At 49.7% G+C, this 26973-nt stretch overlaps 1 protein-coding gene across 2 annotated transcripts in view; it reads right to left on the reverse strand.

The window, feature by feature from the left end:
- LOC124045869 (immunoglobulin superfamily member 3-like) overlaps positions 1–26973 on the reverse strand; it is a 132875-nt gene that overhangs the window by 32250 nt on the left and 73652 nt on the right. For both annotated transcript variants that reach the window (XM_046365638.1, XM_046365630.1), the window contains exons 5-6: positions 25224–25631; positions 12742–13182 (exon numbers count right to left, since the gene is read on the reverse strand). In XM_046365638.1, coding sequence (XP_046221594.1) covers positions 12742–13182; positions 25224–25631 — 849 coding nt within the window. The remainder of the gene's footprint in view (positions 1–12741; positions 13183–25223; positions 25632–26973) is intronic.

Genomic DNA, 26973 nt, shown 5'->3' on the forward strand with positions numbered 1-26973 from the left:
CGGAGAATCAGCATAATGGTGTGTGTGGTACGGGAGAGTTATGAGGACCTGGTATTAGATTGTGTAGTGATGAGACTGAAGCTTCCCTGGTGATGTGCAGGACTGAACATGTGTCTGCTCTTATTATGTTTTACAGAGAGACAAAGAAAAAATGCAATCAGGAGGAATATAGTATTCCTCCTTGTGCTGTGAGCCGTGTGTCAGACTATATAGAAGCATGTTCCAATATAAAATAATTACACTCATGCACAGGGACAGAATCCAGGAGTTTGTGTGTGTGTGTGTGTGTGTGTGTGTGTTGGTAGCCTCTAATCTAGGGGTTAATTTCAGACGATGTGTTCAAGGCATCTCAGTTTCCAAAGAGAGGACATAGGAGAACAGACGCTCTTTCTCCTTCTGCAGCAGAAAAGCTCTTTATGTTCCTGGAGAAGAAGACCAGAACAAACCTACCAGAGGAGCTGAGGTTGGGGCTGGTGCTCTGTAGGGCTTTAGGGGGCTGGTGCTCTGTAGGGCTTTAGGGGGCTGGTGCTCTGTAGGGCTTTAGGGGGCTGGTGCTCTGTAGGGCTTTAGGGGGCTGGTGCTCTGTAGGGGCTTTAGGGGGCTGGTGCTCTGTGGGGCTTTAGGGGCTGGTGCTCTGTGGGGCTTTAGGGGGCTGGTGCTCTGTGGGGCTTTAGGGGGCTGGTGCTCTGTAGGGCTTTAGGGGCTGGTGCTCTGTAGGGCTTTAGGGGGCTGGTGCTCTGTGGGGCTTTAGGGGCTGGTGCTCTGTAGGGCTTTAGGGGCTGGTGCTCTGTGGGGCTTTAGGGGCTGGTGCTCTGTGGGGCTTTAGGGGCTGGTGCTCTGTAGGGCTTTAGGGGGCTGGTGCTCTGTGGGGCTTTAGGGGCTGGTGCTCTGTAGGGCTTTAGGGGGCTGGTGCTCTGTGCTCTGGGCTTTAGGGGCTGGTGCTCTGTGGGGCTTTAGGGGCTGGTGCTCTGTGGGGCTTTAGGGGCTGGTGCTCTGTGGGGCTTTAGGGGCTGGTGCTCTGGGGGCTTTAGGGGGCTGCTCTGTGGGGCTTTAGGGGCTGGTGCTCTGTAGGGCTTTAGGGGGCTGGTGCTCTGTAGGGCTTTAGGGGGCTGGTGCTCTGTAGGGCTTTAGGGGGCTGGTGCTCTGTAGGGCTTTAGGGGGCTGGTGCTCTGTAGGGCTTTAGGGGCTGGTGCTGTAGGGCTTTAGGGGCTGGTGCTCTGTAGGGGGGGCTTTAGGGGGGGCTGGTGCTCTGTAGGGCTTTAGGGGCTGGTGCTCTGTAGGGCTTTAGGGGCTGGTGCTCTGTAGGGCTTTAGGGGCTGGTGCTCTGTAGGGCTTTAGGGGCTGGTGCTCTGTAGGGCTTTAGGGGCTGGTGCTCTGTAGGGCTTTAGGGGGCTGGTGCTCTGTAGGGCTTTAGGGGGCTGGTGCTCTGTAGGGCTTTAGGGGCTGGTGCTCTGTAGGGCTTTAGGGGCTGGTGCTCTGTAGGGCTTTAGGGGGCTGGTGCTCTGTAGGGCTTTAGGGGGCTGGTGCTCTGTAGGGCTTTAGGGGGCTGGTGCTCTGTAGGGCTTTAGGGGCTGGTGCTCTGCTCTGTAGGGCTTTAGGGGCTGGTGCTCTGTAGGGCTTTAGGGGCTGGTGCTCTGTAGGGCTTTAGGGGCTGGTGCTCTGTAGGGCTTTAGGGGCTGGTGCTCTGTAGGGCTTTAGGGGGCTGGTGCTCTGTAGGGCTTTAGGGGGCTGGTGCTCTGTAGGGCTTTAGGGGGCTGGTGCTCTGTAGGGCTTTAGGGGCTGGTGCTCTGTAGGGCTTTAGGGGGCTGGTGCTCTGTAGGGCTTTAGGGGGCTGGTGCTCTGTAGGGCTTTAGGGGCTGGTGCTCTGTAGGGCTTTAGGGGCTGGTGCTCTGTAGGGCTTTAGGGGGCTGGTGCTCTGTAGGGCTTTAGGGGCTGGTGCTCTGTAGGGCTTTAGGGGCTGGTGCTCTGTAGGGCTTTAGGGGGCTGGTGCTCTGTAGGGCTTTAGGGGCTGGTGCTCTGTAGGGCTTTAGGGGGCTGGTGCTCTGTAGGGCTTTAGGGGGCTGGTGCTCTGGGGCTAGCTCTGGCTTTAGGGGCTGGTGCTCTGTAGGGCTTTAGGGGCTGGTGCTCTGTAGGGCTTTAGGGGCTGGTGCTCTGTAGGGCTTTAGGGGCTGGTGCTCTGTAGGGCTTTAGGGGCTGGTGCTCTGTAGGGCTTTGGTGCTCTGTAGGGGGCTGGTGCTCTGTAGGGCTTTAGGGGCTGGTGCTCTGTAGGGCTTTAGGGGGCTGGTGCTCTGTAGGGCTTTAGGGGGCTGGTGCTCTGTAGGGCTTTAGGGGCTGGTGCTCTGTAGGGCTTTAGGGGGCTGGTGCTCTGTAGGGCTTTAGGGGGCTGGTGCTCTGTAGGGCTTTAGGGGCTGGTGCTCTGTAGGGCTTTAGGGGCTGGTGCTCTGTAGGGCTTTAGGGGCTGGTGCTCTGTAGGGCTTTAGGGGCTGGTGCTCTGTAGGGCTTTAGGGGCTGGTGCTCTGTAGGGCTTTAGGGGCTGGTGCTCTGTAGGGCTTTAGGGGCTGGTGCTCTGTAGGGCTTTAGGGGCTGGTGCTCTGTAGGGCTTTAGGGGGCTGGTGCTCTGTAGGGCTTTAGGGGGCTGGTGCTCTGTAGGGCTTTAGGGGGCTGGTGCTCTGTAGGGCTTTAGGGGCTGGTGCTCTGTAGGGCTTTAGGGGCTGGTGCTCTGTAGGGCTTTAGGGGGCTGGTGCTCTGTAGGGCTTTAGGGGGCTGGTGCTCTGTAGGGCTTTAGGGGGCTGGTGCTCTGTTTAGCTGGTGCTCTGTAGGGCTTTAGGGGCTGGTGCTCTGTAGGGCTTTAGGGGCTGGTGCTCTGTAGGGCTTTAGGGGGCTGGTGCTCTGTAGGGCTTTAGGGGGTGCTGGTGCTCTGTAGGGCTTTAGGGGCTGGTGCTCTGTAGGGCTTTAGGGGGCTGGTGCTCTGTAGGGCTTTAGGGGCTGGTGCTCTGTAGGGCTTTAGGGGGCTGGTGCTCTGTAGGGCTTTAGGGGCTGGTGCTCTGTAGGGCTTTAGGGGGCTGGTGCTCTGTAGGGCTTTAGGGGGCTGGTGCTCTGTAGGGCTTTAGGGGCTGGTGCTCTGTAGGGCTTTAGGGGCTGGTGCTCTGTAGGGCTTTAGGGGGCTGGTGCTCTGTAGGGCTTTAGGGGCTGGTGCTCTGTAGGGCTTTAGGGGGCTGGTGCTCTGTAGGGCTTTAGGGGCTGGTGCTCTGTAGGGCTTTAGGGGCTGGTGCTCTGTAGGGCTTTAGGGGGCTGGTGCTCTGTAGGGCTTTAGGGGCTGGTGCTCTGTAGGGCTTTAGGGGCTGGTGCTCTGTAGGGCTTTAGGGGCTGGTGCTCTGTAGGGCTTTAGGGGGCTGGTGCTCTGTAGGGCTTTAGGGGGCTGGTGCTCTGTAGGGCTTTAGGGGGCTGGTGCTCTGTAGGGCTTTAGGGGCTGGTGCTCTGTAGGGCTTTAGGGGGCTGGTGCTCTGTAGGGCTTTAGGGGGCTGGTGCTCTGTAGGGCTTTAGGGGGCTGGTGCTCTGTAGGGCTTTAGGGGCTGGTGCTCTGTAGGGCTGGTGCTCTGTAGGGCTTGCTCTGGGGGGGCTGGTGCTCTGTAGGGCTTTAGGGGCTGGTGCTCTGTAGGGCTTTAGGGGCTGGTGCTCTGTAGGGCTTTAGGGGCTGGTGCTCTGTAGGGCTTTAGGGGCTGGTGCTGGTGGGCTCTGTAGGGCTTTAGGGGCTGGTGCTCTGTAGGGCTTTAGGGGCTGGTGCTCTGTAGGGCTTTAGGGGCTGGTGCTCTGGGGCTTTAGGGGGCTGGTGCTCTGTAGGGCTTTAGGGGGCTGGTGCTCTGTAGGGCTTTAGGGGCTGGTGCTCTGTAGGGCTTTAGGGGGCTGGTGCTCTGTAGGGCTTTAGGGGGCTGGTGCTCTGTAGGGCTTTAGGGGCTGGTGCTCTGTAGGGCTTTAGGGGCTGGTGCTCTGTAGGGCTTTAGGGGCTGGTGCTCTGTAGGGCTTTAGGGGCTGGTGCTCTGTAGGGCTTTAGGGGGCTGGTGCTCTGTAGGGCTTTAGGGGCTGGTGCTCTGTAGGGCTTTAGGGGCTGGTGCTCTGTAGGGCTTTAGGGGGCTGGTGCTCTGTAGGGCTGTAGGGAGCTGGGACTGGTGCTGGGGCTCTGAAGGTAACTGGGACTGGTGCTGGGGCTCTGAAGGTAACTGGGACTGGTGCTCTGTATGGCTTTAGGGAACTGGGGCTGGTGCTGGGGCTCTGTAGGGAACTAGGCTGTAGGTGAGCTGGGGCTCTGTAGGGCTGTAGGTGAGCTGGGGCTCTGTAGAGCTGTAGGTGAGCTGGGGCTCTGTAGGGCTGTAGGTGAGCTGGGGGCTGGTGCTGGGGCTCTGTAGGGCTGTCGGTGAGCTGGTGCTCTGTAGGGCTGTAGGTAAGCTGGGGCTCTGTAGGGCTGTAGGTGAGCTGGGGCTCTGTAGGGCTGTAGGTGAGCTGGGGCTCTGTAGGGCTGTAGGTGAGCTGGGGCTCTGTAGGGCTGTAGGTGAGCTGGGGCTCTGTAGGGCTGTAGGTGAGCTGGGGGCTGGTGCTGGGGCTCTGTAGGGCTGTCGGTGAGCTGGTGCTCTGTAGGGCTGTAGGTAAGCTGGGGCTCTGTAGGGCTGTAGGTGAGCTGGTGCTGGGGCTCTGTAGGGCTGTAGGTGAGCTGGGGCTCTGTAGGGCTGTAGGTGAGCTGGGGCTCTGTAGGGCTGTAGGTGAGCTGGGGCTCTGTAGGGCTGTAGGTGAGCTGGGGCTCTGTAGGGCTGTAGGTGAGCTGGGGCTCTGTAGGGCTGTCGGTGAGCTGGGGCTCTGTAGGGCTGTAGGTGAGCTGGGGCTCTGTAGGGCTGTAGGTGAGCTGGGGCTCTGTAGGGCTGTAGGTGAGCTGGGGCTCTGTAGGGCTGTAGGTGAGCTGGGGCTCTGTAGGGCTGTAGGTGAGCTGGGGCTCTGTAGGGCTGTAGGTGAGCTGGGGCTCTGTAGGGCTGTAGGTGAGCTGGGGCTCTGTAGGGCTGTAGGTGAGCTGGGGCTCTGTAGGGCTGTAGGTGAGCTGGGGCTCTGTAGGGCTGTAGGTGAGCTGGGGCTCTGTAGGGCTGTAGGTGAGCTGGGGCTCTGTAGGGCTGTAGGTGAGCTGGGGCTCTGTAGGGCTGTAGGTGAGCTGGGGCTCTGTAGGGCTGTAGGTGAGCTGGGGCTCTGTAGGGCTGTAGGTGAGCTGGGGCTCTGTAGGGCTGTAGGTGAGCTGGGGCTCTGTAGGGCTGTAGGTGAGCTGGGGCTCTGTAGGGCTGTAGGTGAGCTGGGGCTCTGTAGGGCTGTAGGTGAGCTGGGGCTCTGTAGGGCTGTAGGTGTGCTGGGGCTCTGTAGGGCTGTAGGTGAGCTGGGGCTCTGTAGGGCTGTAGGTGAGCTGGTGCTGGGGCTCTGTAGGGCTGTCGGTGAGCTGGGGCTCTGTAGGGCTGTAGGTAAGCTGGGGCTCTGTAGGGCTGTAGGTAAGCTGGGGCTCTGTAAGGCTGTAGGTAAGCTGGGGCTCTGTAGGGCTGTAGGTGAGCTGGGGCTGGGGCTCTGTAGGGCTGTAGGTGAGCTGGGGCTCTGTAGGGCTGTAGGTGAGCTGGGGCTCTGTAGGGCTGTAGGTGAGCTGGGGCTCTGTAGGGCTGTAGGTGAGCTGGGGCTCTGTAGGGCTGTAGGTGAGCTGGGGCTCTGTAGGGCTGTAGGTGAGCTGGGGCTCTGTAGGGCTGTAGGTGAGCTGGGGCTCTGTAGGGCTGTAGGTGAGCTGGGGCTCTGTAGGGCTGTAGGTGAGCTGGGGCTCTGAAGGGCTGTAGGTGAGCTGGGGCTCTGTAGGGCTGTAGGTGAGCTGGGGCTCTGTAGGGCTGTAGGTGAGCTGGTGCTGGGGCTCTGTAGGGCTGTAGGTGAGCTGGTGCTGGGGCTCTGTAGGGCTGTCGGTGAGCTGGGGCTCTGAAGGGCTGTAGGTGAGCTGGGGCTCTGTAGGGCTGTAGGTGAGCTGGGGCTCTGTAGGGCTGTAGGTGAGCTGGTGCTGGGGCTCTGTAGGGCTGTAGGTGAGCTGGTGCTGGGGCTCTGTAGGGCTGTAGGTGAGCTGGTGCTGGGGCTCTGTAGGGCTGTAGGTGAGCTGGTGCTGGGGCTCTGTAGGGCTGTCGGTGAGCTGGGGCTCTGTAGGGCTGTAGGTAAGCTGGGGCTCTGTAGGGCTGTAGGTGAGCTGGGGCTCTGTAGGGCTGTAGATGAGCTGGGGCTGTAGGTGAGCTGGGGCTCTGTAGGGCTGTAGGTGAGCTGGGGCTCTGTAGGGCTGTAGGTGAGCTGGTGCTGGGGCTCTGTAGGGCTGTAGGTGAGCTGGGGCTCTGTAGGGAACTAGGCTGTAGGTGAGCTGGGGCTCTGTAGGGCTGTAGGTAAGCTGGGGCTCTGTAGGGCTTTAGGTGAGCTGGGGCTGGTGCTGGGGCTCTGTAGGGCTGTAGCGAGCTGGGGTTTTGTAGGGCTGTAGCGAGCTGGGGTTTTGTAGGGCTGTAGCGAGCTGGGGTTTTGTAGGGCTGTAGCGAGCTGGGGTTTTGTAGGGCTGTAGCGAGCTGGGGTTTTGTAGGGCTGTAGCGAGCTGGGGTTTTGTAGGGCTGTAGCGAGCTGGGGTTTTGTAGGGCTGTAGCGAGCTGGGGTTGGTGCTCTGTAGGGATGTAGGGAACTGGGGCTGGTGCTGGAGCTCTGTACGGCTGTAGGGAACTGGGGATGGTGCTGGTGCTCTGTAGGGCTGTAGGTGAGCTAGGGCTCTGTGGGGCTGTAGTTGAGCTGGGGCTCTGTAGGGCTGTAGGTGAGCTGGGGCTCTGTAGGGCTGTAGTTGAGGTTGGGGGCTGGTGCTGGAGCTCTGTAGGGCTGTAGGTGAGCTGGGGTGAGCTGGGGCTCTGTAGGGCTGTAGGTGAGCTGGGGCTCTGTAGGGCTGTAGGTGAGCTGGGGCTCTGTAGGGCTGTAGGTGAGCTGGGGCTCTGTAGGGCTGTAGGTGAGCTGGGGCTCTGTAGGGCTGTAGGTGAGCTGGGGCTCTGTAGGGCTGTAGGTGAGCTGGGGCTCTGTAGGGCTGTAGGTGAGCTGGGGCTCTGTAGGGCTGTAGGTGAGCTGGGGCTCTGTAGGGCTGTAGGTAAGCTGGGGCTCTGTAGGGCTGTAGGTGGGCTGGGGCTCTGTAGGGCTGTAGGTGAGCTGGGGCTCTGTAGGGCTGTAGGTGAGCTGGGGCTGGTGCTGGGGCTCTGTAGGGCTGTAGGTGAGCTGGGGCTCTGTATGGCTGTAGCGAGCTGGGGTTTAGTAGGGCTGTAGCGAGCTGGGGCTGGGGTTCTGTAGGGCTGTAGGGAGCTGGGGCTCTATAGGGCTGTAGGGAGCTGTAGGGAGCTGGGGCTCTGTAGGGCTGTAGGGAGCTGGGGCTGGGGTTCTGTAGGGCTGTAGGGAGCTGGGGCTCTATAGGGCTGTAGGGAGCTGTAGGGAGCTGGGGCGCTGTAGGGCTGTAGGGAGCTGGGGTTATGTAGGCCTGTAGCGAGCTGGGCCTGGGGTTCTGTAGGGCTGTAGGTGAGCTGGGGCTCTGTATGGCTGTAGCGAGCTGGGGTTATGTAGGCCTGTAGCGAGCTGGGGCTGGGGTTCTGTAGGGCTGTAGGGAGCTGGGGCTCTGTAGGGCTGTAGGGAGCTGGGGCTCTGTAGGGCTGTCGGGTGCTGGGGCTCTGTAGGGCTGTCGGGTGCTGGGGCTCTGTAGGGTTGCCGGGTGCTGGGGCTCTGTAGGGAGCTGGGGCTCTGTAGGGCTGTAGGTGAGCTGGGGATCTGTAGGGCTGTAGGTGAGCTGGGGCTGGTGCTGGGGCTCTGTAGGGCTGTCGGGTGCTGGGGCTCTGTAGGGCTGTCGGGTGCTGGGGCTCTGTAGGGTTGTCGGGTGCTGGGGCTCTGTAGGGTTGTCGGGTGCTGGGACTCTGTAGGGAGCTGGGGCTCTGTAGGGCTGTAGGTGAGCTGGGGTTCTGTAGGGCTGTAGGTGAGCTGGGGTTATGTAGGCCTGTAGCGAGCTGGGGCTGGGGCTCTGTAGGGCTGTAGGGGGCTGGGGCTCTGTAGGGCTGTAGGGAGCTGGGGCTCTGTAGGGCTGTAGGGAGCTGGGGCTCTGTAGGGCTGTAGGGAGCTGGGGCTCTGTAGGGCTGTAGGGAGCTGGGGCTCTGTAGGGCTGTAGGGAGCTGGGGCTCTGTAGGGCTGTAGGGAGCTGGGGCTCTGTAGGGCTGTAGGGAGCTGGGGCTCTGTAGGGCTGTAGGGAGCTGGGGCTCTGTAGGGCTGTAGGGAGCTGGGGCTCTGTAGGGCTGTAGGGAGCTGGGGCTCTGTAGGGCTGTAGGGAGCTGGGGCTCTGTAGGGCTGTCGGGAGCTGGGGCTATGCTGGGTCTGGTGCAGGGGTTATGCTGAGCCTGGGGCTATGCTGGGTCTGGTGATAGGGTTATGCTGGTGCTATGCTGGGGCTTCATCTGATGCTGGGGCTTATATCTATAAGAAATCTAAGATGTGTGAAATAAATTATCTCCAGCTATGCATTTGGTTTACTAACTGGCTGGATGTCAAGCTTCTTGGTTACAGCAGAGACATTCAATCCCCTCCTGGATCAAGATCTCTGTTGCCTAAAATGGTTTGTGCATCCGTCCAATAGCGCCCCTTGTGTGCACATTCGGTAATACCGCATAACACCCTATGGCACAGAAACGGTATGAAATCTGAATACCGCCCAACCATAGCAGTCAGCCTCGCTCGCTCGCACGCACGCACGCGCACACATGTGAGGAAGCTCATACATATTGAGCAGGCTGGTGGGTCAGTGTACAGGCACCTCTGGAAGCATGATTTAAAGTCTCTCAATAATGTATTTGGTCAGATGCTGTGTGATGCTCCAGCTCTGCTCACACCTCATTACCCCCACTCTCCTGTTCCGCACGTTTCTGCTTCTTTGAGAGAGAAAGTGGAAACGGCAAATGTCAGCCTCTCATTTAGCGAAGAGTGGTTAACATTTAAGAAAACAGCTAGGGGAAAGCAGAAGAGACGGCCTACATTCTGACAGATGAATCACGGCTCTAAATGGAGCCATGTGACGCGTGTGTGTGTGTGTGTGTGTGTGTGTGTGTGTGTGTGTGTGTGTGTGTGTGTGTGTGTGTGTGTGTGTGTGTGTGTGTGTGTGTGTGTGTGTGTGTGTGTGTGTGTGTGTGTGTGTGTGTGTGTGTGTGTGTGTGTGTGTGTGGTGTATGTGTGTCAGGCCTAGTTCAGGAGGAAAACAGGATTTGACTAAAACAACAGAAAGTATGGAGGAGCCAATGGGGGAGTTGGTTTAGTCCACCTCACAGCCAATCAAATACTCCTGTGAGCCCAAGCCTATACATGGACTATACATGGAATATAGCCACCATAATTGATTACTTCGCCATGGTAACTCATGCCAATGTAACCGATCACATTGTCACAGTAACTTATAGCTTTTCCAAGGTAAATGATCATGTCGTCATGGAGACAGTGCGGAGCCAGAAGAGAGTGAAAGAGAGCTCCATTGATTTTCTAAATGTGTGTGCGCGTGTCATTGGTCCTCTTCACTAGGGGTAAAGACAGTAAACTGCACATCAGGGAAACTAAACAAGCGTGCAGGATGATAAATCGATTGCCAAATGGCTCCTGAAGGGTCTGGTGAGACTGTGTTCAGCTTGAGTGGCTAAGGTCAGAACACTGTCTGTCCCTGAGCTGCTTCAGAGCACAGACGTGTGTGTGTGTGTGTGTGTGTGTGTGTGTGTGTGTGTGTGTGTGTGTGTGTGTGTGTGTGTGTGTGTGTGTGTGTGTGTGTGTGTGTGTGTGTGTGTGTGTGTGTGTGTGTGTGTGTGTGTGTGTGTGTGTGTGTGTGTGTGTGTGTGTGTACATGGTCTGAGGTTGCTGTGTGTGTGTGTGTGTGAGAGAGGGAGTGGGACAGAGAGAGAAACCCTGTACAGTTGACTATATTCTAATGGCTGGCTTATTGATCAGTCACTGAGCTCATCTCCCTGCTGAGTTGTAATCAGCCTCACCTTGACACATCAGTCACACACACAGCCAGTCTCAGTGACAATAAAGTGGTATAACTCCACATAGCCAGTCTCAGTGACAGTAAAGTGGTATAACTCCACACAGCCAGTCTCAGTGACAGTAGAGTGGTATAACCCCACACAGCCAGTCTCAGTGACAGTAAAGTGGTATAACTCCACACAGCCAGTCTCAGTGACAGTAGAGTGGTATAACCCCACACAGCCAGTCTCAGTGACAGTAGAGTGGTATAACTCCACACAGCCAGTCTCAGTGACAGTAGAGTGGTATAACCCCACACAGCCAGTCTCAGTGACAGTAGAGTGGTATAACCCCACACAGCCAGTCTCAGTGACAGTAGAGTGGTATAACTCCACACAGCCAGTCTCAGTGACAGTAGAGTGGTATAACCCCACACAGCCAGTCTCAGTGACAGTAGAGTGGTATAACTCCACACAGCCAGTCTCAGTGACAGTAGAGTGGTATAACCCCACACAGCCAGTCTCAGTGACAGTAGAGTGGTATAACCCCACACAGCCAGTCTCAGTGACAGTAGAGTGGTATAACTCCACACAGCCAGTCTCAGTGACAGTAGAGTGGTATAACCCCACACAGCCAGTCTCAGTGACAGTAGAGTGGTATAACTCCACACAGCCAGTCTCAGTGACAGTAGAGTGGTATAACCCCACACAGCCAGTCTCAGTGACAGTAAAGTGGTATAACCCCACACAGCCAGTCTCAGTGACAGTAGAGTGGTATAACTCCACACAGCCAGTCTCAGTGACAGTAGAGTGGTATAACTCCACACAGCCAGTCTCAGTGACAGTAGAGTGGTATAACCCCACACAGCCAGTCTCAGTGACAGTAGAGTGGTATAACTCCACACAGCCAGTCTCAGTGACAGTAGAGTGGTATAACCCCACACAGCCAGTCTCAGTGACAGTAGAGTGGTATAACTCCACACAGCCAGTCTCAGTGACAGTAAAGTGGTATAACTCCACACAGCCTGTCTCAGTGACAGTAAAGTGGTATAACCCCACACAGCCAGTCTCAGTGACAGTAGAGTGGTATAACTCCACACAGCCAGTCTCAGTGACAGTAAAGTGGTATAACCCCAGGCTGATCCTCCCACTTACAGCCTCACAGGCAGGATAAAAGAAGCACCACCAGTGTAGGGCTTGCCTCCAGTGCTTTCCTAAAGCCATTCCCATTAAGCAGGAGCTTCCTGTGTGTGTGGACCAGAAGTCCCCACAAGAATAGTAAACAAACAAAAATTTGGCCAACTGGGGACATTTTGTTGAACCCCACAAGGTCAAATGCTATTTCTAGAGGGTTTAGGGTTAAGGTTAGAATCAGTGTTATAATTAGGTTTAGGAGCAGAGGGTTATTTTTAGGGTTAGGGTTCGGTTTTTGGGTTAAGGTTAGGGTAAGAGTATGTGTTAGGGTAAATAAGAGTTTGAATGGGACTGAATTGTGTGTGCCCACAAGGTTAGCTGTACAAGACTCAGTGTGTGTGTGTGTGTGTAGATGGTGAAGGAAAACAGAGAGCAACAGAGGGCACACCCACACACTTTAATGAGGTAGTGCACATTGCACAAACAGAAACACTCCTCAGCTCAGCTCAAGACCAGAGTGACAGTAATGTCATTCAGTCTCCTCACAGAGAGACTACATAAACAACCTGGGAACCCAGGAACACAAGCACTGACATTAACCTCCACTACACACAAACTCTGCCTCAACGTCATCAGTGGGTTGTTCAGTGTGTGTGTGTGTGTAACAGCCATCCCTGCGACAAGATCACCAGGTCATGGATTAGCCTATCCAGCCATCTCCAGACCTACGGCCAGCCAGCCAGACCCACACCACAACCCTGACCCCTGGAGGGAAATCATAGTCGACAATGAGGGATCCCAAAGGAACGGTATACAGTGTGTGTCGGTGTGAGCGAATAAAAGCCTATTATTGCAGCAGCACGTGATGCCATGGGGTGTAGTTAGACAATTGTTGATGAGGGAAAGAGTTCAAAGACCTCTTTCGATTCCCCCCCCCCCCTCTTTCTCAGTCCCTCTCTCTTTTTTCCACCTATTATTTTCCTCTCTGATCACTACCTCTAGTGGGGACATTACACTGCTCCATTAGGAGTTTCCGCCCTGCCCAGTGCTACACATGCCCAGAAACACGCATGCAAACACTCTCTCTCACACACACACACAATTAGTCCGTCAAAAGAGATCGAGAGCAATTAGAGCAGAGAGAGAGAGAGAGAGCAATTAGAGCAGAGAGAGAGAGAGAGCAATTAGAGCAGAGAGAGAGAGAGAGAGCAATTAGAGCAGAGAGAGAGAGAGAGAGCAATTAGAGCAGAGAGAGAGAGAGAGCAATTAGAGCAGAGCGAGAGAGCGAGAGCAGAGAAAGACTAACACCTATAGGTCCGTGGCACCACATACCTAATGGGCAGAACACACAATGCTAATAGAGGACTCACTCAGACTGTACAGGACTCTCACAGAACAAAGGATGACAGGGAGGAGAAAACCTGTGCAGCATATGTTCGTCTCTAAACATTCCACGACCTCAGGCCTACCGCAGTCATTCTGTGTGTGTCTCTTTTTTGTGTGTTAATTAATGTCCAGAAGTGTGGTTGGTTGGCCACATGGCTCAAGGCGTGTGTGTGTCTCCCACCTGGCTGTAACACGCTGATCCCTAGCAGGTTGGACGTCCTGTTGGCCACTTTGCTCCAGGTGTTGTCGTAGTTCCTCCTCCAGAGGAGGGCAGAGCACTGATATGTCCCCGCCTCCCTACGCCCAGCTCGCGTCACAGACAACCTGAAGTTGGTGTTGGCATGGGAACGGTCCACGGTGGTGCGGGTGCCCTGGCCCAGCAGCTGCTCGCCCCACTGCAGCGTGCCCTCTCGGGTAAATGTCACCAGGTCTCGGAACTCGCCCACTGCGCCACCCTCACCACCCTCGCCGGCAGAACCCGAGCTGGAGGGCATGAAGCGCCAGGTGACGGAAGCGGGCACACGAGGGTTATGGCGGGGCTTGACCAGGCACTGGAGATCAAACGAGTCGCCAAAGGTCACACTAGGCGTCCGTGACGACGCCGACACCACGAAGGAGGATTCTGGGGAGACAGGAAATGATGTGTTAATGTTGGATAGTAAGGCTAAATTCCAAACCGACCCATAGCTCTTATTCCCTAAATTGGATTACTAGTTCCTCTTCCCTAATTCCTTTACCCTAGTTTCTATTCCATAACTCCTATTTCCTAGCTGCTGTTTCCTATCTGCTATTCCTTAGGCACTTGAAGTACAGTGGGGCAAAAAAGTATTTAGTCAGCCACCAATCTCCCACTTAAAAAGATGAAAGGCCTGTACTTATACTTATTTTCCACCATAATTTGCAAATAAATTCATTAAAAATCCTAAAATCCTGCATTTTTTCTTCTAATTTTGTCTGTCATAGTTGAAGTGTACCTATGATGGAAATTACAGGCCTATCTCATCTTTTTAAGTGGGAGCACCTGCACAATTGGTGGCTGACTAAATACTTTTTTGCCCCTCTGTATGTGAAAGGATTGGAGAGGTAAGCAGTGTGGCAGGTCAGCCAGCATGACAGAAGCCATGGTGGTGACAGACTGAAGGGAGCAACCCTCTGCTTCAATACACAGACAAAGGGGAAGGGAAGGAGTAGGGATTGCAAGACCTAGTGGCATTCAGTGAGAGTTTAATAAATTGCCTTCCATCAACAAGTTAGCTGTTAGAATCCGTTCACTGTCCTCTGAAACACAAGCGTATGGAGAGGTTGTATACTGTATCTATAGATTATATAACGTATAAGGCTTAGTGTCACGATACCAGAATATTGACTTCGATACTGATACCAGGTTTAGTATCATGATACTCAATACCATGGCAAAAAAAGAAGGCGTATTAAGCCAAAGTCACAGAATGGCACTTGATCCAGACAGAAGCAGCAGCTACTCTTCCTGGGGTTCAGCTAAATTAGGGCAGTTTATACAATTTTAAAACATTACAATACATTCACAACACACTGTGCCCCAACTCCACCACTACCACATATACACAGTACTAAATCCATGTATAAACTCAGTTTTTAACAATTCCTGACATTTAATCCTAGTAAATATTCCCCTTTTTAGGTCAGTTAGGATCACCACTGTATTTTAAGAATGTGAAATGTCAGACTAATGGTAGAGAGTCATTTATTTCAGCTTTTCTTTCTTTCATCACATTCCCAGTGGGTCAGAAGTTTACATACACTCAATTAGTATTTGGTAGCATTGCCTTTAAAATGATTTAACTTGGGTCAAACGTTTCAGGTAGCCTTCCACAAGCTTCTCACAATATTTGGGGAGAATTTTGGCCCATTCCTCCTGACAGAGTTGGTGTAACGAAGTCAGGTTTGTTTGGGGTCATTGTCCATTTGGAAGACCCATTTACGACGAGCTTTAACTTCCTGACTGATGTCTTGAGATTGTTGCTTCAATTTATCCACATCATTTTCCATCCTCATGATGCCATCTATTTTGTGAAGTGCACCAGTCCCTCCTGCAGAAATACACCCCCACAACATGATGCTGCCACCCCCGTGCTTCACGGTTGGGATGCTATTCTTCAGCTTGCAAGCCTCCCCCTTATTCCTCCAAACGTAACGATGGTCATTATGGCCAAACATTTCTATTTTTGTTTCATCAAACCAGAGCACATTTTTCCAAAAAGAACAATCTTTGTCCCTGTGTGCAGTTGAAAACCGTAGTCTGGCTTTTTTATTGTGGTTTTGGAACAGTGGTGTTTATACTTGCGTAGTATTGTTTGTACAGACGAATGTGGTACCTTCAGGCATTTGGAAATTGCTCCCAAGGCTGAACCAGACTTGTGGAGGTGTGCAATTTTTTTATGAGGTCTTGGCTGATTTCTTTAGATTTTCCCATGATGTCAAGCAAAGAGGCACTTAGTTTGAAGTTCGGCCTTGAAATACATCCACAGGTACACCTCCAATTGACTCTACTGATGTCAATTAGCCTATCAGAAGCTTCTAAAGCCGTGACATCATTTTTTGGAATTTTCCAAGATGTTTAAAGGCACAGTCAACTTAGTGCATGTAAAGGTCTGACCCACTGGAATTGTGATACAGTGAATTATAAGTGAAATAATCTGTCTGAACAATTGTTGGAAAAATTGCATCAGTTTGCATCAGTTACTTGCTTGCATCAGTTACTTGCTTGCATCAGTTACTTGATGTTGAATAGAGTTCCATGTAGTCATGACTCTATGTAGTACTGTGTGCCTCTCATAGTCTGTTCTGGATTTGGGGCCTATGAAGAGACCTCTTGTGGCATGTCTTGTGGGGGTATGCATGGGTGTCTGAGCTGTGTGCCAGTAGTTTAGACAGACAGCTTGGTGCATTCAACTTGTCAATACCTCTCATAAATAAAAGTAGTGATGAAGTCAATCTCTCCTCCACTTTCAGCCATGAGAGATTGACATGCATATTATTAATATTAGCTCTCTGTGTACATCCATCCTTTTTTTGTGGCACCTGATCACACGACTGAACAGTTTAAGGTGCGACAAAACTAAGGCCTGTACGACCTGCCTTGTTAAGGCAGCAGAGAATCGCTTTATTATAGACAGACTTCTCCCCATCTTAGCTACTACTGCATCAATATGTTTTGACCATGATAGTTTACAATCTAGTTACCCCAAGCTGTTTAGTCATCTCAACTTGCTCAATTTCCACAAGATTTATTTGAGGTTTAGGGTTTAGTGAGTGTTTTGTTCCAAATACAATGCTTTTAGTTTTAGAAATATTTAGGGCTAACTTATTCCTTGCCACCCACTCTGAAATTAACTGCAGCTCTTTGTTGAGTGTTGCCGTCATTTCAGTCGCTGTAGTAGCTAACGTGTATAGTGTTGAGTCATCCGCATTCATAGAAACTCTGGCTTTACTTAGTCAGTGGCATGTCGTTAGTAAAAATGGAAAAAGCAAGGGGCCTAAACAGCTACCCTGGGGAATTCCTGATTTTAACTGGATTATATTTGATAGGCTTCCATTAAAGAACACCCTCCGTGTTCTGTTAGACAAGTAACTCTTTATCCATATTATAGCAGGGGGTGTGAAGCCATAACACATTGTTTTTTTCCAGCAGCAGACTATGATCGATAATGTCAAAAGCTGCACTGAAGTCTAACAAGACTGCCCCCACAAATCAGGTTATCATCAATTTCTCTCAGCCAATCATCAGACATTTGTGTAAGTGCTTTGCTTGTTGAGTATCCTTCCCTATAAGCGTTCTGAAATTCTGTTGTCAATTTGTTTTACTGTAAAATAGCATTGTATCATGTCAAACACATTTTTTCCCAGATGTTTACTAAGGGGTTGGTAACAGGCTGATTGGTCGGCTATTTGAACCAGTAAAGGGGGCTTTACTATTCTTGTGTAGCAGAATGACTTCCCTCCAGGCCTGAGGGCACACACTCTCTAGTAGGCTTAAATTGAAGATGTGGCAAATAGGAGTGGCAATATCATCTGCTATTATCGTCAGTAATTTTCCATCTAGATTGTCAGACCCTGGTGGCTTGTCATTGTTGACAGACAATTTTTTAATCCACACGGACTTTACGGAATTCAAAAGTACAATTCTTGTCTTTCATAATTTAGTCTGATATACTTGGATGTGTAGTGTCAGCGTTTGTTTCTGGCATGTCATCCCTAAGTTTGCTTTTCTTGCCAATGAAAAAGTAATTAAAGTAGCTTGCAATATCAGTGGGCTTTGTGATGAATGAGCCATCTGATTCAATAAATGAAGGAGCCGAGTTGGCTTTTTTCCCAAATTTAAATTTAAGGTGCCCCAAAGCTTTTTTAATATCATTCTTTATATCATAATGTAGTTTTATTTTTATTTAGTTTAGTCACATGATTTCTTAACTTGCAGTACATTTGCCAATTAGTTGGGCTGCCAGACTTAATTGCCATACCTTTTTCCTCATCCTTCTCAACCATACAATTTTAAGTTCCTTATCAAGCCAAGGGGATTTAACAGTTTTTACAGTCATTTTCTTAAATGGGTACGTGCTTATTAGTAACTGGAATAAGTAGTTTCATAAATGTGTCAAGTCCAGCATCTGGTTGCTCCTCATTACACACCGCAAACCAGCAAATATTCTTTACATCATCAACATATGAATTACTACAAAACTTCTTGTATGACCTCTTATACACTATAGTAGGCCCAGCCTTTGGAACTTTGGTTTTCCTAGATTATATTGTGATCACTACATCCTATGGATTTGGAAACTGCTGTAAAGCAAATATCTGCAGCGTTAGTAAAAATGTGATCAATACATGTTGATGATTTAATGTACTGTTTGTAACTACCCTGGTAGGTTGACTGACAACCGGATCCAGGTTAATGGTTACTGGCACTGGTTACAGTTAGAAGTATTTTCCTGAGTGGGCAGAATGATGATAGCCAGTCAATATTTAAACCGCCCAGAAAATATACTTCTCTGTTGATAACACATACATTATCAAGTATTTCATACATATTTTCCAGATACTGACTGTTAGCACTTGGTCTATAGCAGCTTCCCACAATAATGGGCTTTAGGTGAGGCAGTTGTTGAATGTATGCTTTAATTAATAAATTATACAATACATTTGACTTAGTTGTTTACCCATCTTACTACATAACAACATAATAGTAATAATTTATTTGAATGGTAAATCAAGGTCTAGCCTAGGCCTATTCACAATACAGGTGAATGCATATTCAATAGGAGTTATTCAAATTGAGTTATTGACCTGGTTTTAGCTGATTTCATTGGGCTACAGGTGAAAAACAATCTATTTCCCTTCCATTTGGGACTTACTTCATTGTACTGATCAACAACATTTGTATAGAAGAAAGCAATCTCTTATTTTATGTGTCTCTTTAAGCCCCATGATGTCATTCACACACATGGTCTGTTTGAGACTCTGCTTGTGCAGCAGAAGTGGTGATACAGCCCAGACTCCCAGGGAGTGTAGTGGTTCCTCAGGACAGGCTAGAGCTGGCCACCAGTAAGTGGATCCGGAGCAGGAAACGGTGATCTCACAATATAAGGAGACATGGGCTGCGCTAATAGACAGACTTGATCCTCTCTCAGTAGACGACGTGAGACACATTTCATGTTCTAGTATCGAAAAAGTAGTGAGGAGTCAGTATACCATGCAACACTAATAAGGTTAATGGTCACCAGTGGTTGAACAGGGGAGGACTCTCCTGCTGAGATTAGCACACATTTACCCAGGGTGCACCGGGGCTTAGTTCTAGAGCCCTGTGCCAATGGAGCACAGATCAATTTATCATGACTGCCCGGGCGGCAGTGAATGTATGCGTGTCTCATCGAAGTGAGTGAGTGAGTGAGTTTGTAACGGTGTGAGATAGCAGAGTTTAGAACTAATGGTGATGCGACACCAAAGAAGGCTCCAGGGAGAGATTTGCTCTAAGAGCTGATACTCGACCTGCTTCTTTCTCTAGCCAATCCAAACCTTTCTCATTAAGATAAGTCACCCTGGTCCAGTTAATAGGGCCAACATAGACCTACACTACACCACTTAGAGAGTTGAGAAAGAGGGGGAGGGGAGATTCCCTGGTACAGTACACTTCACTCCACAGTTCACGCAGATATCCCTCCGTAACATCTTCCATTCTAGTCTGTGATTCTTACTGATATCAACCCATTTCAGTATCTTACTGTCCCCATATACAGTGGGGCAAAAAAGTATTTAGTCAGCCACCAATTGTGCAAGTTCTCCCACTTAAAAAGATGAGGCCTGTAATTTTCATCATAGGTACACGTCAACTATGACAGACAAAATCAGAAAAATATCCAGAAAACCACATTGTAGTATTTTTAATAAATTTATTTGCAAATTATGGTGGAAAATAAGTATTTGGTCACCTACAAACAAGCAAGATTTCTGGCTCTCATAGACCTGTAACTTCTTCTTTAAGAGGCTCCTCTGTCCTCCACTCATTACCTGTATTAATGGCACCTGTTTGAACTTATCAGTATAAAAGACACCAGTCCACAACCTCAAACAGTCACTCTAAACTCCACTATGGCCAAGACCAAAGAGCTGTCAAAGGACACCAGAAACACAATTGTAGACCTGCACCAGGCTGGGAAGACTGGAATCTGCAATAGGTAAGCAGCTTGGTTTGAAGAAATCAACTGTGGGAGCAATTATTAGGAAATGGAAGACATACAAGACCACTGATAATCTCCCTCAATCTGGGACTCCATGCAAGATCTCAAAATGATGGGTCAAAATGATCACAAGAACGGTGAGCAAAAATCCCAGAACCACACGGGGGGACCTAGTGAATGACCTGCAGAGAGCTGGGACCAAAGTAACAAAGCCTACCATCAGCAAGGGATTGAAGATGAAACGTGGCTGGGTCTTTCAGCATGACAATGATCCCAAACACACCGCCCGGGCAACGAAGGAATGGCTTCGTAAGAAGCATTTCAAGGTCCTGGAGTGGCCTAGCCAGTCTCCAGATCTCAACCCCATAGAAAATCTTTGGAGGGAGTTAAAAGTCTGTGTTGCCCAGCAACAGCCCCAAAACATCACTGCTCTAGAGGAGATCTGCATGGAGGAATGGGCCAAAATACCAGCAACAGTGTAAATTCAAATAAATTCATAAAAAATCCTACAATGTGTTTTTCTGGATTTTTTATTTTTATTTTGTCTGTCATAGTTGAAGTGTACCTATGATGAAAATTACAGGCCTCATCTTTTTAAGTGGGAGAACTTGCACAATTGGTGGCTGATTAAATACTTTATTGCCCCACTGTACATGTATTTCAGAGAGGGAGAAAGAGAGAGCAAGAGAGAGAGAGGAGAGAGAGAGAGAGAGAGAGAGAGAGAGAGGCGGTGAGTGAGTGAGACCACTTTCTGATTTTTACAAGATCTGATAATTCATGTCTATGAGACTGTGCAGATTTCCCTATTATTCACTTGTCATCTCTCCCTCCTCCCTTGCGCTCTCCCTCCTCTCCTCATCCCTCTCTCCTGGCAGTGAGTTGTCTATTGTGTCCTTCAGGGTGTGTAATCGATGGTTTTATGTCCAGACTGTTGGCTACTGCTGGGACAGCAGCCACAGTCCATAATTCTACATTAGACAATAACTCTCCTCTCCTTCTATCTCTCGTTCAGCCCTTCCCTCCCTCTCTCTGTCTTCTTCCATCCATCTCCATCACTGTCGGCCTCTGTGATGGGAGAGAAGTTCACACTGATAATTCCTTTCCTATTATATTACCTTAATATGCCCTTTCCTATGTATGTGTCATTGTGAGTCGATTGTAAGTGTATGCCCATCATGTGTGTGCATGTTTGCTTATGTATGTGTTTGTTAGGTCTAAGGACCTGGGCTTGTCATCACAGACCTGCCAACCCAATTACTCCTGGGCACTCTTCAGCCAATCAGCTACCAGGATCCCCTAATGAACACTTTCACCATGGCAACGCATCACCTCTCTGTCAAACCCCAGAGGACACTATCACTAATCCCCAAGGGCCAGACAGCCAATTTGGAAAAAGACGCATTGTGAAAAAAGGGAATGGAAGAACAGAAGGAGAAACAGATTAAAGGAGGAGAGAATAGAGGAGAGGATGAACAGAAGAAAAGAGTGCAGGCCTATTTATACCGTGGCTGACTGTCACTGCTCTTCAGAGGAGACTTCAGTAGAGACTGAGGCAAGCAGATGCTACACATCTTGAAGACACAAGGACGCGCGCAGAGGCACAAATACGTGATACAGACACACACAGGGAAACTGACACACATACTGTAAACACAGAGACCCCCCACAAGGGTGCGTTCTGAGCCCTCTCCTTTACTCCCTGTTCACCCACGACTGCGTGGCCACGCACGCCTCCATCTCAATCATCAAGTTTGCGGACGACACAACAGTGGTAGGCGTCATTACCAACAACGACGAGACGGCCTACAGGGAGGAGGTGAGGGCCCTCGGAGTGTGGTGTCAGGAAAATAACCTCACACTCAACGTCAACAAAACTAAGGAGATGATTGTGGACTTCAGGAAACAGCAGAGGGAACACCCCCCTATCCACATCGATGGAACAGTAGTGGAGAGGGTAGTAAGTTTTAAGTTCCTTGGCATACACATCACAGACAAACTGAATTGGTCCACTCACACAGACAGCATCGTGAAGAAGGCGCAGCAGCGCCTCTTCAACCTCAGGAGGCTGAAGAAATTCGGCTTGTCACCAAAAGCACTCACAAACTTCTACAGATGCACAATCGAGAGCATCCTGGTGGGCTGTATCACCGCCTGGTACGGCAACTGCTCCGCCCACAACCGTAAGGCTCTCCAGAGGGTAGTGAGGTCTGCACAACGCATCACCGGGGGCAAACTACCTGCCCTCCAGGACACCTACACCACCCGATGTTACAGGAAGGCCATAAAGATCATCAAGGACAACAACCACCCGAGCCACTGCCTGTTCACCCCGCTATCATCCAGAAGGCGAGGTCAGTACAGGTGCATCAAAGCTGGGACCGAGAGACTGAAAAACAGCTTCTATCTCAAGGCCATCAGACTGTTAAACAGCCACCACTAACATTGAGTGGCTGCTGCCAACACACTGACACTGACTCAACTCCAGCCACTTTAATAATGGGAATTGATGGGAAATGATGTAAAATATATCACTAGCCACTATAAATAATGCTACCTAATATAATGTTACATACCCTACATTATTCATCTCATATGCATACGTATATACTGTACTCTATATCATCTACTGCATCCTTACGTAATACATGTATCACTAGCCACTTTAACTATGCCACTTTGTTTACATACTCATCTCATATGTATATACTGTATTCGATACCATCTACTGTATCTTGCCTATGCTGCTCTGTACCATCACTCATTCATATATCTTTATGTACATATTCTTTATCCCCTTACACTGTGTATAAGACAGTAGTTTTGGAATTGTTAGTTAGATTACTTGTTGGTTATTAATGCATTGTCGGAACTAGAAGAACAAGCATTTCACTACACTCGCATTAACATCTGCTAACCATGTGTATGTGACAAATAAAATTTGATTTGAGACAGGCATACTGTATGCACAAATAAAACTAAAACAACGTGTAGGAACAATAACAAAATAAACATCTACACAATCTACATACAGGTAACTGCCAAAATAATGGAAACACTTGAGTAAATGAGGGATGCAAAGTATATTGAAAGCCGGTGCTTCCACACAGGTGTGGTTCCTGAGTATATTAAGTTTTTAACATCCCATCATGCTTAGGGTGATGTATAAAAATGCCCAGTTGCCCATTATTTTGGCTACCATGGCTAGAAGAAGAGATCTCAGTGACTTTGAAAGAGGGGTCTCAAAGGAGCTTAGTGTGTCTCAGTCACCAGATCTCAACCCAGTTGAACACTTATGGGCGATTCTGGAGCGGTGGCCATCAACAAAACACAAAATGATGGAATATCTCATGGAAAAATGGTGTCACATCCCTTTAATATAGTTCCAGACACTTGTAGAATCTATGCCAAGGCACATTGAAGCCGTTCTGGCTCATGGTGGCCCAATGCCCTATAAAGGCATTTTATGTTGGTGTTTCCTTTATTTTGTCAGTTACCTATAATTCATCCGTTTTTACTACAACACAACAAATGGCCAATTAAAAAACTGACATATATTCTCTCCCTCCACAGCACCACAATACTCTGCTGCAGGGACTAATCCCTTCTGTGTGTGTGTGTGTGTGTGTGTGTGTGTGTGTGTGTGTGTGTGTGTGTGTGTGTGTGTGTGTGTGTGTGTGTGTGTGTGTGTGTGTGTGTGTGTGTGTGTGTGTGTGTGTGTGTGTGTGTGTGTGTGTGTGTGTGTGTGTGTGTGCCGAGCCCTTGGTTCCCCCAGCGCCTCAGTCAGTGCACCGCTCCACTGCCTCTCTCAGTCAGTCTGTACCAGTGATGTTCAGCTTAACTCACTGACAGAGGAAAGCCTGCCCACTGCTAAACACATTTTCATTTTAATAATTCTAGATCATCTGTGTGTACGCAAATAGTGCGGGTGTGTCTCAAGTCAAGATTGTGTGTGTTCTGTCCATAATATCATGAAAAATAAAAACTATATCTGAAGTCAGAATGGTGTGTGTGTGTTGTAGTGACACACACCCCCTGGCTCTACATGAATAAAGCATGCTTTATTTTCCAGCCTCTCAGTGAGCTATTCATCACAATATCTTACAACAGGTAGGAAAATGACTGCCCTCTTTGTGCTCCTGAGATCCCCCGCACACGCTTACCAACTATCTAGGCCCGGAAGGACTGGACGTGTGTATTTGGGTGCTCACTCTAGAGAAAATCTAAAGAAATGCCAGCGATGACCCTAATGTGCGTGTATGTGTGTGTGTTTGGCTGTTGCTTAAGCTTACAACTTGTCGTGACAGAGATGACCTTGATGTGTGTGTATATGTGTGTGTTCGCCTGTTGCTTAAGATTACAGCTTGTCGTGACAGAGATGACCTTGATATGTATACTGTATGTGTGTCCGAGCTGACAAGGTAAAAATGTGTCGTTCTGCCCCTGAGCAAGGCAGTTAACACACTGATCCCCGGACGCCGATGGCGTGTATGTCGATTAAGGCAGCCCCCCGCACCTCTCTGATTCAGAGGGGTTGGGTTAAATGCAGAAGACACATTTCAGTTGTACAACTAACTAGGTATCCCCTTTCCCTTTATATGCTCTGTGTGTGTGTGTGTCAGGGTTCTGTGTGTGTGATATATAGATATCTTCCTGATATATATGTCTTCCTGAGTCATTGGGCAGCAAGGTAGCCTAGTGGTTCGAGCGTTGGACTAGGAACCTGAAAGGCTGCAAGTTCAAATCCCCGAGCTGACAAGGTACAAATCTGTCATTCTGCCCCTGAACAGGTAGTTAACCCACTGTTCATAGGCTGTCATTGAAAATAAGAATGTGTTCTTAACCTTTTTTTGTGTAGGGGGCAATATTTTCATATTTGGCTAAAAAACGTACCCATTTGAAACTGCCTATTTCTCAGCCCCAGAAAATAGAATATGCATATAATAGTCAGATTAGGATAGAAAACACTAAAGTTTCCAAAACTGTAAAAATATTGTCTGTGATTATAACAGAACTGATAATGCAGGCGAAAGCCTGAGGAAAATCCAATCAGGAAGTGCCACTTATTTTGAAACCTCGCTGTTCCTATGCATGCCTATCCTCCATTTAAAGGGATATCAACCAGATTCCGTTTTCTATGGCTTCCCTAAGGTGTCAACAGTCTTTAGACATAGTTTCAGGCTTTTATTTTGAAAAATGCGTGAAGGATCACAGTATGTAAGTGGATAGGTGGGGGCTCTCAGAGTGAGTTTTGCGCAACTGAGTAAAGCAGCCATTGTTTCTACCGCTGTTAATGAAAAAGCTACACACTCGGTTGATATATTAGCGAATATATATTTTAAAAACAACTTGATTGATTATAAAAAACGTTTGACATGTTTCTGTGGACATTATGGAAACTATTTGGAATATACTTCTGCGTTGTCGTGACCGCTCTCTCCTGTGGATTTCTGAACATAACGGGACAAACAAATGTCGGTATTTTGGGTATAAATATCATCTTTATGGAACAAAAGGAACATGTGTTGTGTAACTGGGAGTCTTGTGAGTGAAAACATCTGAAGATCAAACTATTTTTTTGATCGCTTTTCTGACTTTCGTGACCTAGCTACTTAATGCTTAGTGTACATAATGTTATGTTATCGATAAACTTACACAAACGCTTGGATTGCTTTCGCTTTAAAGCATAATTTCAAAATCTGAGGACGACAGGTGGATTAACAAAAGGCTAAGCTGTGTTTTGCAATATTGCACTTTTGATTTCATGAATATGAATATTTTTTAGTAATATTATTTGACTGTGGCGCTATGCTATTCAGCGGTTGCTGATGACAATTATCCTGGTACCGGGATGGGTAGCGTCAAGAAGTTTTAACTGACTTGCCTAGTTAAATAAAGGTTAAAAAAACAAAACAAACAAACAAGAATTCCCTTCTACACACAAACTCACCCACAGTCTTAACAGTAATGGTCTTGGTGGCTGATTTCTCTCCTATTATTTCCCAGCTCTGCTCTGGCTCAGTCCCGGCTTCCACCCACTCTGTGGCCGTGCACCGGTACAGCCCCTCGTCCCCAGGCAGGGCGTTGTATAGGGACAGCGTATAGATGTCCTCCCGTACCCTCTCTACCCGGATCTCCCCGTAGCTGGAGCGCTCACGGTACCCAGGGCCTGGTCGGACGGTCCCGTCGCGGTCTACGGAGACCAGGTCCTGGGGAGAGGTGGAGCCCTGCTTCTCACTCCACTGCCAGGCCACAGAGAGAGGACCCGTGGTGGAGTGGATGGAGCAGGTCAGCTGGACCACGTCCCCCTCCTGGACCTCTGACGAGTTACTGGACAAAGACACTGTGACGTTACTCTCTGGTGGAGGGAGAGAGAGGAGAGGAGTGGGCAGAGAGAGAGAATTCAGAGAGGGAGGGTTGAGGTAGAAGGAGTGACAGAACATATACAAAATAAGTCAAAATGGACCAAAACCTCTCCAATGACATTTTGACAGGGTTTTACATTTAAATAATTAAACATTAGAACCAGGCTTCACATGTAAAACAAGTCAGAGGACGAAAAGAACCACGGCAGTATCATGTCTACCAGTGACTGGAGTATACTACTGACTAGCCTATGCATGTACTGTATTTATGTCACAGCAGCCTGTATCTGTGGAGATGATCACTCGACTCTGAACTTGGGGCAGCTGAGAAAAGAGAGAGAGGAACTGTCAGAGACACACACAGACCCCAGTGGACTGATGCGTTTTGGTTAGCAGATCCCACTTCTGACACCTAATGTAATGCAGCTGATACCCAGGTCCACCCAGGGCTTAGGGGCCGGGCCTGAGATCACACGGCCCAGCGTCTGAGGGATTCCTCCTCAGAAGAAAGTGCAGGAGGATAAAAGTCTTTAGCTGCCCCTGTGCTTTCAAACAGACCCTCTCTCTCTCCTTCTCGCATCACTTCAGCGCCTTTCACACACTGCAGAGCGCTGCCCGGCCCCAACACCCCCTTCAACCCTCGGGTGATCTGAGTCTACAGGGAGGGCTTCTTTCTCCTTCCTTCCATCTCGTTTTCTCTGCTGTCAGAGTATGAGGGGTTGACTGGGTGCTAACCACCCCTCCTACCAAGCCCCAGCCCTGGGAGAATACAAAATGAAGCAGCCTTTCCACACTTACATGAACAAATGGAAGGCCTCCATCCCTTTCTCGTCTTCTCGATCTTTTAATTTCACCACAGCTTTTCCCCATGTTAAATACATTATACATCGTCTCTGTCTCTCAGCTCTTAGTGTCAATGTGGATTTGTATGAACATCACAGATGGTTAGGCAGGCAGAGGGCAGCTTCTCTCCTCTTCAAACCCACATGTTTTTGTCTTTCTCCTCTTTCAATTCTCTCCCTGTCTCCCAACTGTTCATTCTCTCCCACCATATCCCTTTCTATGTGTCTCTCTCTCTCTCTGTCCCTTTCTGTTCATGTCTCTCTCTCTCTCTCTCTCTCTCTCGCTCTTCTGTGTTTCTATCCCTCTCTCTTTACTCCACTCTCTCTGTCCCTTCCTTTTCTTTGTGTCGCTCTCTCTACTGCCCGTCTCTCACTCCCTCTTTCCCTTTTCTCTGTGTGTTTGTAATTCATAGCAGCGCGTTTACCCCTCTTCCCTGCCCAAGGTAAACTCATTCATCAGGACTGATTTGTCAGCACCGTTTACACCTCTCTC

Source organism: Oncorhynchus gorbuscha, linkage group LG01 (genome assembly GCF_021184085.1).
Source record: "Oncorhynchus gorbuscha isolate QuinsamMale2020 ecotype Even-year linkage group LG01, OgorEven_v1.0, whole genome shotgun sequence".
In the NCBI taxonomy this organism is placed as follows: Eukaryota; Metazoa; Chordata; class Actinopteri; order Salmoniformes; family Salmonidae; genus Oncorhynchus; species Oncorhynchus gorbuscha.